The 19,422-nt window shown below is 42.4% G+C and overlaps 1 protein-coding gene across 8 annotated transcripts in view; it reads left to right on the top strand.

Moving 5' to 3' along the window:
* The window catches only part of PPP3CB (protein phosphatase 3 catalytic subunit beta), a 119,694-nt gene that overhangs the window by 21,016 nt on the left and 79,256 nt on the right, over positions 1–19,422 (top strand). For all 8 annotated transcript variants that reach the window (XM_089656198.1, XM_089656202.1, XM_089656197.1 and 5 more), the window contains exon 2: positions 17,458–17,658. In XM_089656198.1, the coding sequence (XP_089512324.1) occupies positions 17,458–17,658 (201 nt within the window). The remainder of the gene's footprint in view (positions 1–17,457; positions 17,659–19,422) is intronic.

Consider the following 19,422-nt stretch of genomic DNA (forward strand, 5'->3'; position numbering starts at 1 on the left):
ACAGGTGGGTGGCATTGGTGGGCACAGGTGGGTGGCATTGGTGGGCACAGGTGGGTGGCACTTCTGGGCACAGGTGTGTGACACTGCAGAGTGGCACAGGTGGTTGCACTGCTGGGCACAGGTGGGTGATCTGCTGGGCACAGGTGGGCGGAGCTAGTGGGCGCACTGCTGGGCACAGGTGGGCGGAACTTGCGGGTGGCACTGCTGGGCACCGATCATCAGGGCACTGATGATCGGTGCCGATCCCCGCTCTGACAACTGCCGGTTCTCGGCAGTACTTTCCTCACGATCTGACAGCGTGAGGAAAGTGCAGCCGAGAACCGGCACTTGCATTTCCCTCTGATCAGCGTGTCATTGGACACCGCTGATCACGTGGTAAAAGGCCGCTGTGATTGGCCTTTTACCACATCACGTGATCAGCTGTGTCCGTAGGACACAGCGATCACGGAGATCGCCGGGTGCGCGCCCCCTGGGGCGTGCAGGAGAGCGCGTTCTGGGAGGACGTCATATGACGTCCACTCGGAACTGGCCAGCCGCAGTGCAGCCGTCATTCGGCTATCTGCGGTCAGCAACTAGTTAAGTAGCTTTTTTTAATATGTTACAGTAGCCTTCAGCTCCAGTTTAGAAGTGTTCAGCACAAATCCCAATGGGAACACAGGTTGTCACTTAACCCCTTGACACTGCCTGTGCGCAGAAATGTGTCCTCGCAGAAGTGGGTCTTTGTCTGTGAGGCCACATATATACGTGTACTTGTCTTTAGGCTGGTAGTGATCTGCACAGCACGCTCTCAGCACAGAGACCAGGCTCTTACCAACAATCAGGACTCCAGACTCCTGATCACTGTGCTAGCTTGTAATTGGCTGTCACTGTGCAGCCTTCCACTGTGTTTTCTTTCTCTTCTGAATGGAGAGAAAGGTACATTGTATCTTCCTCTCCTTGCATGAGAGAAAGATGTAAACAAACAAAAGTGTGTTTAAAAAAAAAAAAAAGCAAAAAATGGCTAGATCAAGGTTTGAGCTAGGTTAGTGTTAGGGTCAAGGTAGGGGTCAAAGGTTAAGGTCAGTATGGGTAGTAGTTTTTTTTTTGGGGGGGGGGGGGTTAAAGCATTTCTTAAAATTAGTATTAAGGTCAGTGTGTTTTAGGTAGGGTAAAAAAAAAAATGTGCATTATTGTTTCTGGGCCTTACTACTGGTACAAACAACAAATAACATGCACTGTATAAGCAACAGCTTTAGCTGTCATGAATGAGTTACTCATTCATGAACAGCATGCTTTTGATTGTGATCTGTGCTTGGCCAAGCTAATCGCATGGTACAGGTAGCCAGGTACTATGTGATTACCGTGGGGTGATCACAGATCACAATAGTATTTAAGCTGTTTATGAAAAAAAAAAAACAAAACATTCATGACAGGTTGTTTACATTGTTATCATGTGATCACTGTGACCAATCATAGTAATCACATGACACCAGGTTACCAGTAACAGTTATCTGCTGTGTCCACATGAGGAGGGGGGGTGACAAGATGGGTGTGCAGCACGCTATTAAACAGATGCAGGCTCAATCACATGTGTGTGTGTGTGTGGGTATGTGTGTGTATGTATGTATATGTGTATGTATGTGTGTGTATGTATATATATATATATGTGTGTGTGTGTGATGATCCTTCACGTGTCGCTCCTGCCGCAGTAAAACTACTGTGCAGGAGCAGCAAGTGGTTAAGTCACTTGAAGAGATAACGTGTTTGGCTCTTTAGGTTATCTTTAAGAAATAAGGTGGAGTTCTGCACTTATATATTGTTTTGTAATTTCTTATATAAATTAGTGCAAAATGCATAAAACATGAGTCCCCTAAATGGGAATATAAACAATGCTAACAGTGTCACACACCACACTTAACCACATCCAATTATATACATATATAATGATAAGCCCCCAAATTGAAATAGCAAAAATAGTCCAAAATAATTAAACATTAACACTTGCTCCAACTGCAATTTGGTGCAATTGATGAGGTGTGTAGGTGATCACAGCAATAGTGTCAATCCTTAAGTGGCCAAAATGCCCCCTCACCTTCTTGCATTGACCATAAAGGCCAGCTCACTTTTGGGATCACACCGATCCTTCCAGGTATTAATTCCTCACAGGATCCCCCTCAATGTTGACATATGCTCCTCTCCTTTTAAAGCCTCCTCCAGACAGATATCAGCAAAACCGCTCTCCCATAAAGGATCATAATAAGACAAAAAGATCCTCCATAGTGTAATCTTGTTTAATTGATATAAAATATTCACATAACAATAATGCCCACTCACATTTCCTTCATCGCATGACCGCTTTCTACCTCATGCCATGGGTGTACTGCATGGGTAGTAAAAAGGTGTTCCAATATGGCGCCCACACCGGAAATGACGTCACCGCGTACCAGAAGTTCCTCCCCGCATACCGACGCATTACGTCACGCTAGTCACGTGACTTCATCAGGGTATCTGTGAGTGGGCATTATTGTTATGTGAATATTTTATATTAATTAAACAAGATTACACTATGGAGAATCTTTTTGTCTTATGATCCTTTATGGGAGAGCGGTTTTGCTGATATCTGTCTGGAGGAGGCTTTAAAAGGAGAGGTGCATATGCCACCATTGAGGAGGATCCTGTGAGGAATTCATACCTGGAAGGATCGGTGTGACATGTTACACCCTGAATATGTATGCAACATGTTCTGAAAGGTGAACTAATCCCTTAAGGAAATAATATTCTAAAGCCACACAGAAATTAGGAGATACTAAGGAGGAGACGTCCCCAAATTCTCAATGAACTACCTTGGTGCTGTGGAGCACCGTGGTAGTTCATTGAATTTTCCTGTCAGTATATCTGCTTGTCCGTAAATCCCGTTCAGGCAACCAGATATACTGACAGATCTGCAGGAGACCTGCATAACACACCAGTGATCTGCTGATCGCTGATGCAATGGTTTACAAGCTCCTGCAACAAAAAATAATAAATTTACTTTTTTTTTTTTACCTGCAAAAAAAAAATGTGCATTTATTATTTTTTGTATAAAGGTGGACTTATCCTTAGAAAAACAAAATGATCTTGGTTATAGTAAAAAGGGAAGTGGTGAATTGAACTGTAGTGGAAAAGGCAGCGGTATATTACATTCTTTACCATTCAACATTTCATTAAATGGATTGCAGAAATTCAGTGGCACAGTTTATTGTTTATGGTGTTGTGATGTAATCTATATAAATTCTTAGGTTGTTAAATGACTGAAAAGCACCTCAAAGTGCTCAGATCTTTTGAGCTTAATTAATTATTACAAAGGCAAGTACATTTTTTTTGTAGATTCATGATAGCTTAAATCAATTACAGAAATTTAAGACGTCATAAATATAACTATTAACAGGGCAAAGATTTTTTGCAATGAAAAATCAATAAATAGGCAGCAACAGAATGGTTATTCAATTAGTCCTTGTAGAACTTACTAAGCTTGTCTGCCTCCTAGTTTTGTTTAAAGCTCCTGTAGTGACATACTGTGAGGGAAATAAACAAATTTGAATAAAAGAAGATTCAGTCTGGTGTTAACACACATTGTGTTCTGCAGTGTGATTCATTTTGAATGCTACCTTAATGCACCTGCACTGCAGTGCACAGTAAAATACCATCTTTTGTTGTGGTGCACTGTGTTGCAGAGAAGCTGCTTAACTTTTTTTTTTCATGCAACTCATGTTACTGCAACTCACCAGGGCTTGTAGGTGTGGTTTGGCTGTTACTTTTGTTCCTGCTGCTGCTGTCAGTCATGAACTGAGCTGAGCTGCACTCTGTGTGGCTTGCTGTGGGGGCATTCTGCAGGTAGGAGGAGTCAGCGCTGAGCGGGGACCCCAGAAGAGGAGGATTGGGGCTGCCCTGTGCATAAAGCAGGTAAGTATAACATGTTTGTTATGTTAAAAAAAAATATCCTTTAGAATAACTGATATGGACTGGGTAATGTGCTGGGAATGTAAGGATGCCCCTTGTTTGATGGAAATGAAAATTATCAACCTACAAAGGACTGAATTCAAAGACACCCCGAAAATCAAAGTGAAAAAATGATACATCAGGCTAGTCCATTTTGCTGAAATTTCATTGCAGCAACTCAAAATGGTATTCAGTAGTTTGTATGGTCCCCACGTGCTTGTATGCATTCCTGAGAACATCGGGGCATGCTCCTAATGTGACAGCGGATGGTGTCCTGAGGGATTTCCTCCATGATCTGGACCAGGGCATCACTGAGCTCCTGGACAGTCTGAGGTGCAACCTGGCGGTGTCGGATAGATTAAAACATTATATCCCAGAGGTGTTGTATTGGATTTAGCTCAGGCGAGTGTGACTGCCATTCAATGATATCAATTCCTTCATCCTCCAGGAACTGTCTGCATACTCTCACCACATGAGGCCGGCATTGTCGTGCACCAGGAGGAACCCACTGCTCCAGCATAGGGTCTGACAGTGGGTCCAAGGATTTCATCCCTTATGGCAGTCAGGGTGCCATTGTCTAGCCTGTAGAGGTCTGTGCATCCCTCCATGGATATGTCTCCCCAGACCATCACTGACCCACCACCAAAATGGTCATGCTGAATGATGTTACAGGCAGCACAACATTCTCCACGGCTTCTCCAGACCTTTTCACGTCTGTCACATGTGCTCAGGGTCAACCTGTTCTCATCTGTGAAAAGCACAGGGTGCCAGTGGCAGACCCACCAATTCTGGTGTTCAATGGCAAATTCCAATCAAGCTTTATGGTGCCAGGCAGTGAGCACGAGAGGACGGCGGGCCCCCAGGGCACCCTCATGAAGTCTGTTTCTGATAGTTTGGTCAAAAACATTCACACCAGTGGCCTGCTGGAGGTCATTTTGTAGGGCACTGGCAGCGCTCATCCTGTTCCTCCAAAGGAGCAGATACCGGTCCTGCTGATGGGTTAAGGAACTTCTGCGGCCCTGTCCAACTGTCCTAGAGAAACTGCCTGTCTCCTGGAATCTCCTCCATGTTCTTGAGACTATGCTGGGAAACACAGTAAACCTTCTGGCAATGGCACGTATTGATGTGCCATCCTGGAGGAGTTGGACTGCCTGTGCAACCTTTGTAGGGTCCAGGTATCCCCTCATGCTACCAGTAGTGACCCTGACCCTAGCCAAATGCAAAACTATTGAAAAACAGTCAGAAAAGATGAGTAGGGTAAAAATGTCAGTGGCCTCCACCTATAAAACCATTCCTGTTTTGGGGGTCGTCTCATTGTTGCCCATCTAGTGCACCTGTTGTTAATTTAATTAACACCAAAGCAGCTGAAACTGATTAAAAACCCTCTCTGCTACTTAACTGACCAGATCAATATCCCTGGAGTTTAATTGACTTGATGCTATATTCTGATTAAAAAGTGTGTGAGAGAGAGAGACTATATTGGCAAAAGTATTGGGACACCCCTCCAAATCATTGGATTCAGGTGTTCCAATTACCTCCATGGCCACAGTGTATAGAATCAAGCACCTAGGCATGCAGACTGCTTCTACAAGTATTTTTGAAAGAATGGGTTGTTCTCAGGAGCTCTGTGAATTCAAGCGTGGTACCGTGATAGGTTGCCACCTGTGCAACAAGTCCACCCGTGATATTTCCTTGCTACTAAATATTCCACGGTCAATTGACACTGATATTATAACAAATCAGAAGCAACAGGGAACAACAGAAACTCAGCCACAAAGTGGTAGGCCACGTAAAATGACAGAGCTGGGTCAGTGCATGCTGAAGCGCACAGTGTGCGGAAGTTGCCAACTGTCTGTAGAATCATTAGCTAAAGACCTCCAAACTTCATGTGGCCTTCAGATTGGCACAACAGTGCGTAGAGAACTTTATGGAATGTGTAATTGGAAATGGAGAACCTTATGGACTTTATAGGCACTACAAACAGTGATTCATAAAATGTAACACTTTGTTGAACATGCACAGAATAGTACATATTCATATAAAACAAAAATTGTTACAGAATATGCTCTAACCCTGCAACATATAAAAATATAATGAATGCAGATTGACATATCAATGGTTTCTCCCACACTGACAAAAAAATGCCGCAGACGCATTAATACCTAAGAAGGGATATATACACATATCGAACCAGATGGTAATAGAGCATTGTGATACCTCAAAATATGTACATCTGCGTAGAGGCGATGGAAGGAAGCGTCTGATACACCATGAAGGGCCAACCGATGGGGGGGGGATCTCAGTAACAGCGGAAGGGCAGGTCACCCGCCCTATGACAGTGTCTGGTACATAAAAATGATATGATGGATAGTAATATGATAATGGCCTCCTGACTAAGTGGTACCAATATAGGTTAAGAGATACCAATAACCTCCCCGCTACTGGCACATGGTGTGGCCACTAGTTGATATCCTGATATAAAGACACCTGAATCAGCCCTTCATGGGCCAATGTGGTATATAAAATTCTACATGACATATATAGGAAAGAAAAGCGAAATATATCAATTACATCTGTAGGACACAAAAGCATCACATGTCCCCAACTAGGACCTCATTAGATAAAGCAGCAGGTAAAGTGAGTATCATAAGAAGAGGTGATGGATCCCACTTACATGGAAAGTCAGGGAAACCCCCCTAATTTAAATACTATTTCCTCTAAGGAAGACTGTTGGTATAAAATAAGGTTTTACTGGTCAATAATCGTCCTCAAGCCAGTCCTGTAGTGATCTATAAAGAAATATATATATATGTATGATCACTTTGGGCCCATCTTATTGGTTAACGTTAATCTCAGACTCATTGAAGCAAATAGCAATACTACTGTACCTATATAGGAATATCCGATATATGCTGACCGCCAAGGTCTCAGGAGTGCCCAAAGACATAGAGCACTGCCTCCATGCAACATATACACCTCAGAATCACCCAGGAGTCCCAGACGCCATTGCCATGCCATCATGAGCCGCTAACCACCCCTACCCTATATAGGGATCCCAACCCAGGATGCCCGTGCCGTCAATGGCGGTTGACGTCACTGAGCCCGGCCGTATATGACCGTGTCTGCGCACTCGAGACTCCACCATGAAGATGGCAGAGAACACACACGCGACCACCGGTGGCCATATTCGACACCACTGCTGAAGGCAAGTGGCATCCATAAGCACAGGGAACACAGGGATCATGGTTGCGGTGCCACCAGCCTCCCAACGATCACAGGCCCCACAGCAGGGACCAGACGACCACACGCAGATGCAAACCACACAGTCCAAAAGGACAGCAAATCCATTACTATTAAAAAGGCTTCCAGAATCATTACAATGGCAACACTTTAATACATAGATACTGACACGACTATGTCACAGCCCCATACTTCATAATACAAAGAAATCTTAAACAGATACACAGTTACACACATATAAGTATAGCAATGATAGACAAAATATGGGAGCATAATAGTCAAAAACCTAAACATCACTAAATATAAGTTATAAAAATGGTTTAGAGGATAAGGTTTCATTGATGCCCGGTGGGCATGTGGCATTTAAACGTTCAACCCAAAACACTTCTTTCTGTAATATGCTTTTGTCCTAATTACCCCCTCTAGGATCTTTGGGAATAATTTCCAGTACCATGAATGAGATTATAGTAGTGTCAAATCTATGATAAAGGTCTAGATGCCTGCTAACTGGAGTGATAATTTTACCATTAGCTGAATAGTAAATATGATCACTCAATCTGAACCATAACTTCCTGATAGTCTTACCAACATAGAAGGCCCCGCATTTACAAATCATAAGGTATATCACACCTTCTGTATTGCAATCTGCACAAAATCTGAGATGAAAAGTCTCCACATTAGGTAGAATAAAAGATGTACTGGACTTGATCCAAGGACATAGATTACATTGCATTTAATCATCCCTCCAGAATGGGCTCAAGTATGTATTAAGTGTGGTGTATAATGGCTCTTGGCGAATTTATCGCGTAAAGATGTAGCTTTTCTTAATACGATTTCAGGGTGATTGCTAATGTATTTCTTAACCTCCCTGGCGGTATTCCTGAGTGTAGCTCAGGGTAAAGTTTCAGTACCACAAGCGGTAACCCCGAGCTACACTTGGGAATACCTTGCGGTGCTGCTCCGGGATCTGTTCTTCACTTACCTTGTCCTGCACTCCCACGATGTCCCTCCTACAGTGTCCCTGGCAATGTCCTCCGGCGGATGCCGGCATCTGTCTTCTGGGTTCCGTCTCCTGCGATGTTGGAATGTACGGGAGACGGAACGGCGGGAAATTTTGAAAATGACAAAAAGTGACATTCACTAAATACACTAAAATCACATAGTAAAACATTACTGTATCAACCCATTTCACATACATTTTGTCCCTAGTGCTTTGTCCTGTGCCCTGCCTGCATTTTTACTGTTCTTTCTGCCCGGAAACTGAGAAACGTCCATGGCGTCCAAAAAGCGTCCCTTTAGGTCAAAAGCGGTTTTAGACCAGCTAGAGAACAGCGATAGTAAATCAGAACCACTTGTAGAATTGAGTGATAATGATTCGTGGGGAAATTCAACACTGAAAACGATTTTGCGACTTTGCTCAGTGATGTGCGAACTCGGCGCTATATTTCAAATTTCAGTGTTTTTGGTTTGATTATATTATTGAATTAAATTTATTATTATATTACTATTTTTTATGATTATTTATTAAATTATAATTTATGATTTCATGTTTCAAATTGTAACATACCCGGGATGTTTACTAGTCTCTTGTTCGGACAGATTTCAGTGAGTTATTCCTAAAAATTACAGGCCTACAATAAAAAAAAAATACATATTTCCATATCTGGATAGAGACAAGTACACACTCTAAAGGGATATGCTTTGTTCATCTTTCATATCTGAGGTTTACAGCAGCTTTAACTTTCAAATGGAGATCATGGATTAATGTGGAACTAAAGTCCGCTATACTTCTGCTCCAGCAGTACAGAGTCCATTTGGTCCCCCGATGACATTCTCTCCCTGGCTTTCTTCAGGTGCTAGTTTTTCCTGGGACAGGAGTTCAGTGTAAATATTAATGAAGACTGCGAGCAGGCAGGTAAGTTTATTTTATTACAGAAGAGACATTGTGGGGTTTATTTACTAAAGCTGGAGAGTCCAAAATCAGACTCCCTTCTGCATAGAAACCAATCAGCTTCTAACCTCAGCTTGTTCAATGAAGCTTTGGCAATGAAACCTGGAAGCTGATTGGTTTCTATGCAGAAGGGAGTCTGATTTTGGACTCTCCAGCTTTAGTAAATAAACCCCTGTATGTCTCTCCTGCAATAAAGAGCCTGTCTGCTTGCAATCTTTTTATCTATGGCTCACATTTAGGAGATATTTACAGTACCTGCAGGTAAGCCTTATTGTATGTACAACATAAACAGACTTTACTTTAAACTAACTTACTTTACTTTACAGTAGAACTAATTTTGGATAGCTTAAGGGAGGGTTATAACCCCTGTCGTTTTTTGCCATCTGCGCCCCAGACTACCTATCCCATAGCCAAAGTGTGAGGAAATCCCTCCAAACTGAGGGAATCCCTGGTTATTATAAGGGCCACCAGAGCTAGTGTTTCCCCTCTGTTCCTATTCTGGTGACAACCCAACATTTGGGAAAGTGCACCAAATTTGCAGGATATAATAGAAGTGTATGGCTAAGCTCAGGAAAGCTGCAGGTTCACTGCACTGCAGCCATGGTGTGGGAAATCCACAGCACATGAGTGTGAAAGCAGCCCTATACTATTATGCCCAGTGTATTGCTTCACAATGACCTGAAGACCTCTTCTTTCCTGCTGCTGACACCATTCTGGAGACCGCTACCCGGGATAAGAGGTGGAGTGCAGCTGGTATCACTCCGCATGGGACAGGAGCCAGCACTACAGTGGAGGCATCAGCTTTTCCAGCTCTTGCTCCCTACTACAGCTCCAACTATACAAGTAGTCAGAGCTGCATTGCACACTGTTTGATGCTCTGGGATGGGGGGTCAGCAAGCCCAAACTTTAATCTACCAGTCACCTGGCCGCAATTTACTGGTAGATCATGATCTATGGCTTGCTGACCCCCGGTTTATAGAATCTGGAAGTGTCCTGTTCAAGGTTTGCGTGAATATTACGGCAGTTTATTGTACCTAGTGGTGTGCTTCTTGGATCTGTTGTCTCCTTGCGATTGTTTCATAATATGTTGCCTAATGACCAGCAAAGATAGCTGTTAAGATCTGTAACTGTTGCTTGGGTAGATTGTGCTGTCAGCAGAGTATAGTATGTAAAGGAAAAAAAAACGAATCAAGTGCAAAGAGCAGATAACAAGAGTTCACAACACAAGGAAGACAAATTGTTTTGATGAGCACTGTTCGATATACACGTTTCACCAGAATGTTTATTTGTAGTGGCATTTGAGCTTGAATGGAATTTGCAAAGTATGATCAGCCATATTACAGCATGAAGTTATCTATTTAATGAGAAACTTCTGCTGTGATTTCTCTGTTTGAGTTGGCACCCCTGACTCTGACTTTTGAAAAAAGTATGTAGTCCGTAAATTGCAAACCACGAACTTATCTGGTCTTCACTTGTGTTAATTGGCCACTGTGGGGACTATGGAAGGTGATAATGAGCCTATACTTAGCACTTGTAACAATTGTTTTCTGTACAATTTCTGTGGACAATTCAGGATGTTTACCCTTTTCCTCCTGCAAGTGGTCACGATCTTTTATTTGTACATGTGCCAAAATCAGTTGAGTAAAAAAAATATTCTAGTGGTGCATTTATCATGTCTACCAGTTTGCCTTCACTGCTTTTTGTTGCCAGTTTCAATTAGCAATGCTCCTTACACCTTCATTTGCTGGAACATTTTGCCGTGTAAAATACATTTGTTTATGGGCCCATTGGCTGCGCATGCACATCTGCCACTTAAAAAAAGACAGCGTGTGTTCAGTTCCCTTAATAAAGTTGTACTCCAGCCAAAGCTGTTAATTTTCTTTTAAATAAATTAAGGGTTGAAAACTGTCAGGTTTTTATTGATATCCTTGCTGGGGAAATATTGTCACACTTTTTTTTTTTGGATTAATGTCAAAGTACCAGGAAATCCCATTTTAACCACTTGCCCTCCAGAGGATTTACCCCCCTTTCTGACCTGGCCGTTATGGCGCTGCGTTATTTTAACTGACAATTGCGCGGTCATGCCACGCTGCACCCAAATTAAATTTACATCCTTTTTTCCCACGAGTAGAGCATTCTTTTGGTGGTATTTGATCACATGTGCAGGTTTTTATTTTTTGCACTATACAAAAAAAAAAAGACCGATTTTGAGAAAAAAAAATATTTTTGACTTTTTGCTATTAAACATGTCCAGTAAAAAATTTTTAAATCAGATTTTATCATAAATTTATGCCAAAATGTATTCTGCATGTCTTTGCTAAACAAATCCCAATACATGTAAAGGAATTGGTTTACGTAAAAGTTATAGTGTTTACAAATGGCGGTATATATATATATACTGGAAATTTTTTTTTTTTAACTAGTAATGGTGGCAATCAGTGACTTATAGTGGGACAGCAGTGGGCATTCTGACACTGGGGGGAACTGACTTGGTATCACTGACATCCCCAGTGACACCAATACAGTGATCAGTGCTAAAAAAGCAATGACACTACTAATGGCACTGGGCAGGAAGGGGTTAACATGTGGGGTGATCAAAGGGTTAACTGTGTGCTGTTTTAAATACTGGGCTGTGTTTGTGCTTTACTGTAAGCACACTGCTTTTCATGGCTGTGCAAAGATATGCAAAGCAGTGTGCAGGAGCTGACGGGGGGGAAAACAGTTCAAACCAAGCCCCCCCTTCCCATCCTCGGAGATGCTCAGTGATCACCGTCTGGGACCCGGTGACATCACCCGAGTGACTCCGCCCCAGGTGACGACATTGATGTTGTTCACATGCGTGATGTCCTGGGGTGGTCCCGCCCCTTACATATTTAAGAACTGTCAAGCCAGCTCAGAGCAGAAGGCTGGCAGCCAGAGTCGGAAACGGAACCTTTTTTTTTTTTGTATTTCTTCTTTTTTTCAGGGCGGCGGCTTACATCATGATTGACGTTGCATCTAGTGCGGGGGACATTCTTTTAGATTTTTCTTTTATTAAAGGACTTGTCAAAGACCGTTTCCTGTATTTTTTTTTTTTTTTTTTTTATACACTACAGTTTTTGTTTTTTGTGAATGAGGATGGGGTACCATGTACTCCATCCTCATTCACATGGGGGGGCAGAGTTGTGGGGAAGAGGCCCTTGTCCCCATCAACATGCCTGCCCCAAAGCACCCCCCCATGTTGAAGGCGTGTGCGCTTGTTCGTCCCCCCCCCCCCCCTGTCCTGACCTGCAGGGCTGCATGCTCGGATAAGGGTCTGGTATGGATTTTGGGGGGGGACCCCCACGCCATTTTTTTTTTTTTGCATGGGAGTTCCCCTTAAAATCTATACCAGACCAAAAGGGCTTGGTATGGATGGGAGGAGGAACCCCACGCCTTTTTTAAATAATTTTTTAAATTGCCGGCAACTCTTTTACAGTCAGCTGTCAGTGGGGAACCCCGCTGACAGCTGAAACATTAACATATGGTTGTCACTACTAAAATACCGCATGAGTTAATAAAATAAGTCATGCGGTATTTTAGTAGCGTTTACTGTTTTTCTGACCTTCGGAATGGATTAATTGGTTTTCAGTGCATTCCTATGGGAAACAGTGTTGCGGTTTACGTATTTTTCGCTATACGAAAAGTCCTGCAGATCTAATAAATTTGTAAACTGAGGTATTACTGTACATACATACAGAGAATAGGTGCAGGTACTCCAATCTCTCCTGGACCACCCTTTGTCTCCACCCTCGATCTACCTCTGAGCACTGTCCCTTGTCTCCGCCCCCTATCCACTTCCTAGTACTGCTCCTTAGAGAATACAGAGCCAAATATCATTTTGTGGTGTAAAGTAATTTGAATGGAATTGATTAATGATAAAAGACCCCTCCTAGCTACAATAGATCCTTTCCAGCAACAATGGACTCCTGGCAACAATAGATCCCCCAGCAGCCAGCATCAACAGAGACCCCCCCCCCCCAACAGCATAAGAACCGTAGAGCAACAATAGATCCCCAGCAGACAGAATCAATAGACCCGTACCCCTTAACAGTAGATGCCCCCGAACAACATAAGAACCCCAGAGCAACAATAGATCTCTCACCAGCAACCCACCATTTGCACTACACCCTAGCTACAATAGATCTCCAGAAATCAACATCAGTAGACCCTCCAACACATCTCAGCCCCCTTTACCGTTACATGCATTCTGTGCTAAAGGTGCCAGAACTGCATTCCCCGTGGTTCCGGCTGAAAAAAACACACACAATGTATACTGTACACTGTATAACACAACACCAGTCCAGTCCTACCATTTTCAGATGAGTCTTATAGCAGCAAACACTCCCTTTGCCCACAAGTAATGGCAGAGTGTTGGAATATGAAAAAGGACCACATAGGTTACATTCACACCTACGATTAAGACAGGAGTGTCAGTTCCTTCAGCGGGTAATAGCTGTTCACCGCTCTACACAGCCAGCGACTACCTGCAGTGATTGCTGCTGAACACACACAAATTACAAGTCCACTATCATGAGATGGATAAGAAATATGACTGCTAGAACTTACACTGTCAAGGACAAATCCCCACCCTGTTGTTTTACACACCTATTCAGATCAGTGAAAGTTTCTCAGGAATTTCTGCACCAGGCCTCTGTACCCCAACTGTGTGAGGCCACCATCTGGTCCTGTTTTGGGCCTATTGGTGCAGTTCTGTTGGCCTGGTTGTTGCCTACCTTTCTCATTCATTTGCTTGGGGACAGTCCAGGGGTCTTTGAATACTTCGCCTGTATCCTGTACTATATGATTAAGACAACAGGAATTTTGACTTGCATGTTAACTTCATATCTTTGAGAACAGTACAAGACACAGTCCACCCCATTTCTTGGTTACTCTATATATATATATATATATATATATATATATATATAATGTATATGTGTATATATATATATATATATATATGTGTGTGTGTGTGTGTTTTGTACTGAAAATAGAAATGCTAAATAGTACAACTGATAATAGTAAAATCTTGTGCTGCATGTTTTTGTCATTTTAAATGACTACTAGATATAAAACAATGCTGACACATCACGGGTGTGGAAATTTTTTAAAAAAACTGCTTGTCCAGGGACTAAATTGGTGTCCCAATCTACTTGTCCCTCATGACAATCTACTTGTCCAGATAAAAAAACATACATTTTAACCAAAACCGTATTTAAATCTGATTTAAGTAATGTCTGGGGCTTTTAAAAGCAAAAGGGGCTTTATGGTGACTTAAATGTTTAATATTTTTAACATTACGCTGTTTATCTCCTCCGCACCTCCCTGCCTCTCTCCAGCACCGCACCCAGGGACTATCAGGGAGGGGAGAGACCTTGCAGTGTAATGAGCACCGATTGGGTGCTTGTCAGGAAAGGGGAGTGTCCAGCTTATCTTTTATCCAGTTTGCTGCCAGAGCTGTTTTTGTGTTATTTGCACACTTTTAAAAAAAATCAGTTTTACTCAAAACCCCCAAACATATATTTTCTGAAATCGGAGACCCTAGAGAATAAAATAGTGATAGTTCAAATGTTTTATGTCACAATATTATCAGAAAGGTCTAGGAAGCGCAAAATTTCAGTACAAGATACACTTAAGTTAATTTTAGGACACAAAAAGCAATAAATTATCCAATTTGTTTGTAAAATATAAAAGATGAGGTTGCATCAAGTAAATAGATATCCAACATGTCAAACCTTAAATTTGCATGCACTTTTGAAATGGCGACAGACTTCAGTACCCTATATTTTTTATAGGTGATACTTTTAAAGCCCCTTATAGGTCATCAGTTTAGTGTTATGGAAGAGGTCTGGTCCTAGAATTATTGCTCTCACTCTGGTGTGTGCTGTGATATGTAACATTGGTATCGCAATCTACGTTTTCATGTGTAGGTGTACCAGCGTGTGCTTTTACGTTTGTGCGTGCATATATGTGGGGGTGGGGGGCATTGAAAAATTTGGAGGGGGGGTTATATGCTTGGGTGTAACTTCCATTCAAAACATTTTTCTTAACTTTTTTTTTTTTTATCTCATAGGGGACAAAAAGTCCCCTACAGTGAAGGAAATAAGTATTTGATCCCCTGCTGATTTTGAATGTTTGCCCACTAACAAAGAAATGATCAGTCTAAAAATCGAATGGTAGGTGTATTGTAACACTGAGAGACAGAATAGCAACAAAAAATTCAACAGAAATGCATGTCTAACAAATTATACACTGATTTGCATGTTCATAAAGGAAATAAGTATTTGATCCCCTATCATTCAGCAGGATTTCTGGCTAAAAGGTGTCTTTCATACAAGCTGAGATTAAAAGCAGCCTCTTAAAGGGAGTGCTGCTAATCTTATTTTGTTACCTGTATAAAAGACACCTGTCCACAGGAGCAATCAGACAATCAGATTCCAAACTCTGCACCATGGCAAAGACCAAAGAGCTGTCCAAGGATGTCAGGGACAAGATTGTAGACCTACACAAGGCTGGACTGTGCTACCAAACTATCGCCAAGCAGCTTGGTGAGAAAGTGACAACAGTTGGTGCAATCATTTACATATGGAAGAAACACAAAACAACTGTCAGTCTCCTAGGTCTGGTGCACCATGCAAGATCTCACCTCGTGGACTGTCAATGATCATGAGAACAGTGAGGAATCATCCCAGAACAATACGTGAGGACCTTGTCAATGATCTCCAGGCAGCTGGGACCACAGTCACCAAGAAAACAATTGGTAACACACTACGCCGACAAGGATTGAAATCATGCAGTACCCGCAAGGTCCCTCTGCTCAAGAAAGCACATGTCCAGACCAGTATGAAGTTTGCCACTGAACATCTGAATGATGCAGAGGAGGAGAGGTTGAAAGTGTTGTGGTCAGATGAGACCAAAATCAAGATCTTTGGCATCAACTCAACTCGCCGTGTTTGGAGGAGGAGGAATGCTGCCTATGACCCCAAGAACACCATCCCAACTGTCAAACATGGTGGTGGAAACATTCTGCTTTGGGGGTGTTTTTCTGCTAAGGGGACAGGACAACTGCACCGCATCAAAGGGACGATGGATGGGGCAATGTACCATCAAATCTTGGGTGAGAACCTTCTTCCCTCAGCCAGGGCATTGAAAATGTGTCGTGGATGGGTGTTCCAGCATGACAATGACCCAAAAAACACGGCCAAGGCAACAAAGGAGTGGCTCAAGAAGAAGCACATTACAGTCCTGGAATGGCCTAGCCAGTCTCCAGACCTTAATCCGATTGAAAATCTGTGGAGGGAGCTGAAAGTTCGAGTTGCCCAATGTCAGCCACCAAACCTTAAACACTTGGAGAGGGTGTGCCCAGAGGAGTGGGCCAAAACCCTCCTGAGATGTGTGCAAACCTGGTGGCCAACTACAGGAAATGTCTGACCTCCGTGATTGCCAACATGGGATTTGCCACCAAGTACTAAGTCATGTTTTGTGAAGGGGATCAAATACTTATTTCCCTCATTAACATGCAAATCAGTGCATAATTTGTTAGATATGCATTTCATTTGAATTTTTTGTTGTTATTCTGTCTCTGCGTTACAATACACCTACCATTCGATTTTTAGACTGATCATTTCTTTGTGAGTGGGCAAACATTCAAAATCAGCAGGGGATCAAATACTTATTTCCTTCACTGTATGTGATGATTTTTTGGTGACGGGTTCTCTTTTTTGAGACATTCAGGGTCTAAAAGTCCCTGGATGTCTCCCCTTTGCTCCACTGAATGTAATGCAGTGCACATCTCAGCGCATTACATTCTTTCCTGGCTTCAGTGACCGGGAATGTGTCAAACGGGGACCCAAAAGTTATGTCACATCACTTCTGGGTCAGGAGAAGAGGGGAGGGGAGCGGATGTGTCCGCTCTCCTCCGTCCCCTATACCGCATCCTGCTAGCGAACACTGAGCCAGTCCCGGGCCCGCAGATGGGCAAGCGGAGCCCGGAACATATAATGGGCAGGGGGGAGAGGCTGACACTGTGGGCTGTGTGAAAGCCCGAATGATTCCACCTAACAGTTGAGCCCTGCTGCGGGCTAGTGGCAAAAATAAAAACTACTTGCCCGGGGCCTGAAACGTCATGCCTCTGGCATCGGGCGATAGGAATTGCACATCCCTGCACATCATATTTGTATTCAACTTGTTTATTTACATGTTCAGTGTGTTCTGTTTATACTTGTGTTCCAGTTTTGCCAAGTCAGTCATGAAAAAAAAGACACTAATTACATTTTATTTATTTGTAGCTGTTCCTTTTCCCCCAACACATCGGTTAACATCAGAAGAAGTATTTGACACTGATGGTAAGCCTAGAGTGGATGTTTTAAAGAACCACTTAATAAAAGAAGGTCGGGTAGATGAAGAAATTGCACTTAGGATCATCAATGAGGGTGCTGCCATTTTACGACGAGAGAAGACTATGATAGAAGTTGAAGCTCCCATTACAGGTAGGAGATAACCTTTAAAATGTATTTTTTTCTCAGAAAAGTAGAAATGTTCAATTTGAGCCTTTGCTTCCCTGCTCTTTTCTCCTTCATATAGCAGTGTCGATTTTTGTGCTCATGAACAATATGTTTGACTTGAAGGTCTATGAAGGCCCTGAGCCAGAAGCTTGTAGTAAATTGCACTTGATGAAGTTGCTTGGTGTCTCCATTTTCTCAGCTCATTTGTGTGAGCTATCTAGATATATACAGTGCCCAGTTTGTCCTGTAGTGTAACGGAAAGTTTTGAACTGTAGTCACTGTCAGCCATACATTACTTTTCTCACCTTAACCTTGGGATTCTAAGAGCATATGTTTAAAATGGACTCCTACTCAGGTTTCACATCAATGTTCATAAATACAGTAATATAAAGGACTTGGCATATTTTCCTTTCCTGGAGAAAATATTGTTCTGGGTTCTATTCAGTCCTGTTCACCTAACCAAAGCCTTAGAAATTTGGGCAAGATCTATTTTTTTCCTTCCCAGTAATTATGTTAACATTGCTAAAAAGTTGTGGGGGTTTTTTTGCCAGTCCACCAAATTTAATTGGTGTTTTTTGTTAATGCTGCAAAGTTAAAATCAACCAAGGATTTCTTATGTCTCAGCATCAGGTGGGGAGATTCCTGACCTGCCGCAGCCATTAGGATGGATCTTGAGCCTGTTTTAGTTTTTCATTTTTTTGTTATGGGGATACAACTGGAAGGTTCGGAATACTTTTAGGGTGTGCTTAATTGGCAAAACAGTTAATTTTTGTTTTAGGTCTGATTTAAAGGATGAAAACACCTAACATCTAACACTGTTAGAACCTCGCATAGCTGCTCTGAACAAAGGTGCAGTTGTTTTTGTACTTGCTGGCTGGTATGTGTGCAGTAGTGTGTTTACTTGGTGTTGCTTATGATGATGTCCTCTGCATATACCTCCCAGTTCACATTTGGAAGTTTGGGAAGCTGTCTGTGTATCTGGCTGGACCCTACTGGTTTGTCATTGTGGGTGCCCTGTCCTCTTTTTTTATTAGGGTGTTGCTTGTAGTGTTGGCCCTAATACAGATATGGCCTTCCCTTTTCCAGTTAGAGACAAAAGATGAACATACACAAGTAGATGTGAGAGTAAAACAATTGTACAAATATTCATACGAAATATCTCAGTACATTTGATGGCTTGACGAATGTTTTTCAAAAGTACTTCAAAGTTTTGTTTGTTTTTAAAGCAGCATCAAGCCCCAAACCAAAAATGTAATATATTGCAGCTTACCAATTATTAGATGTGGTGGCTGCATTAATTTTCTTTCTCTTGCATTCATTGATTGATATAAGGGTTTATAGTGCTACCTAGAGGAGTAGGACACTAGGCAGAAAAAGAACTTTGCACCGCCTATGGGCAGTCCTAGCTGGTATAAACTCCCTCTGTGCTATAGGCAGCCAAGTTATTTCTGCCTAGTGTTTCAGGAGTAAGGACCTAGCTCCCTGCTGGAACCTTTTGGTTCCATACTTTTTTTTTTTTTTTTTTTTCCTGGAGAGATCTTCATACAGCATCTGGTCTGGGTAGTAGGATAGATAATTTAGATCCAGTGGTCACCTCAGTCTGGCTAACAAGCGCACTAAGACTTTTAGCTACACGCTGGGTTGGCTGCGAAAGCCCCATCTTGGAATAGGGCAACAAGTTAAACATCTCACAGGGATACATATGACTGGGCGCCATTCAGTCTGTGTCACAGTGTTAACCGTGGCCAA

This window comes from Staurois parvus, unplaced genomic scaffold (genome assembly GCF_062004578.1).
Source record: "Staurois parvus isolate SC_StPar_1 unplaced genomic scaffold, SC_StPar_1.0 ptg000894l, whole genome shotgun sequence".
Taxonomy (NCBI): domain Eukaryota; kingdom Metazoa; phylum Chordata; class Amphibia; order Anura; family Ranidae; genus Staurois; species Staurois parvus.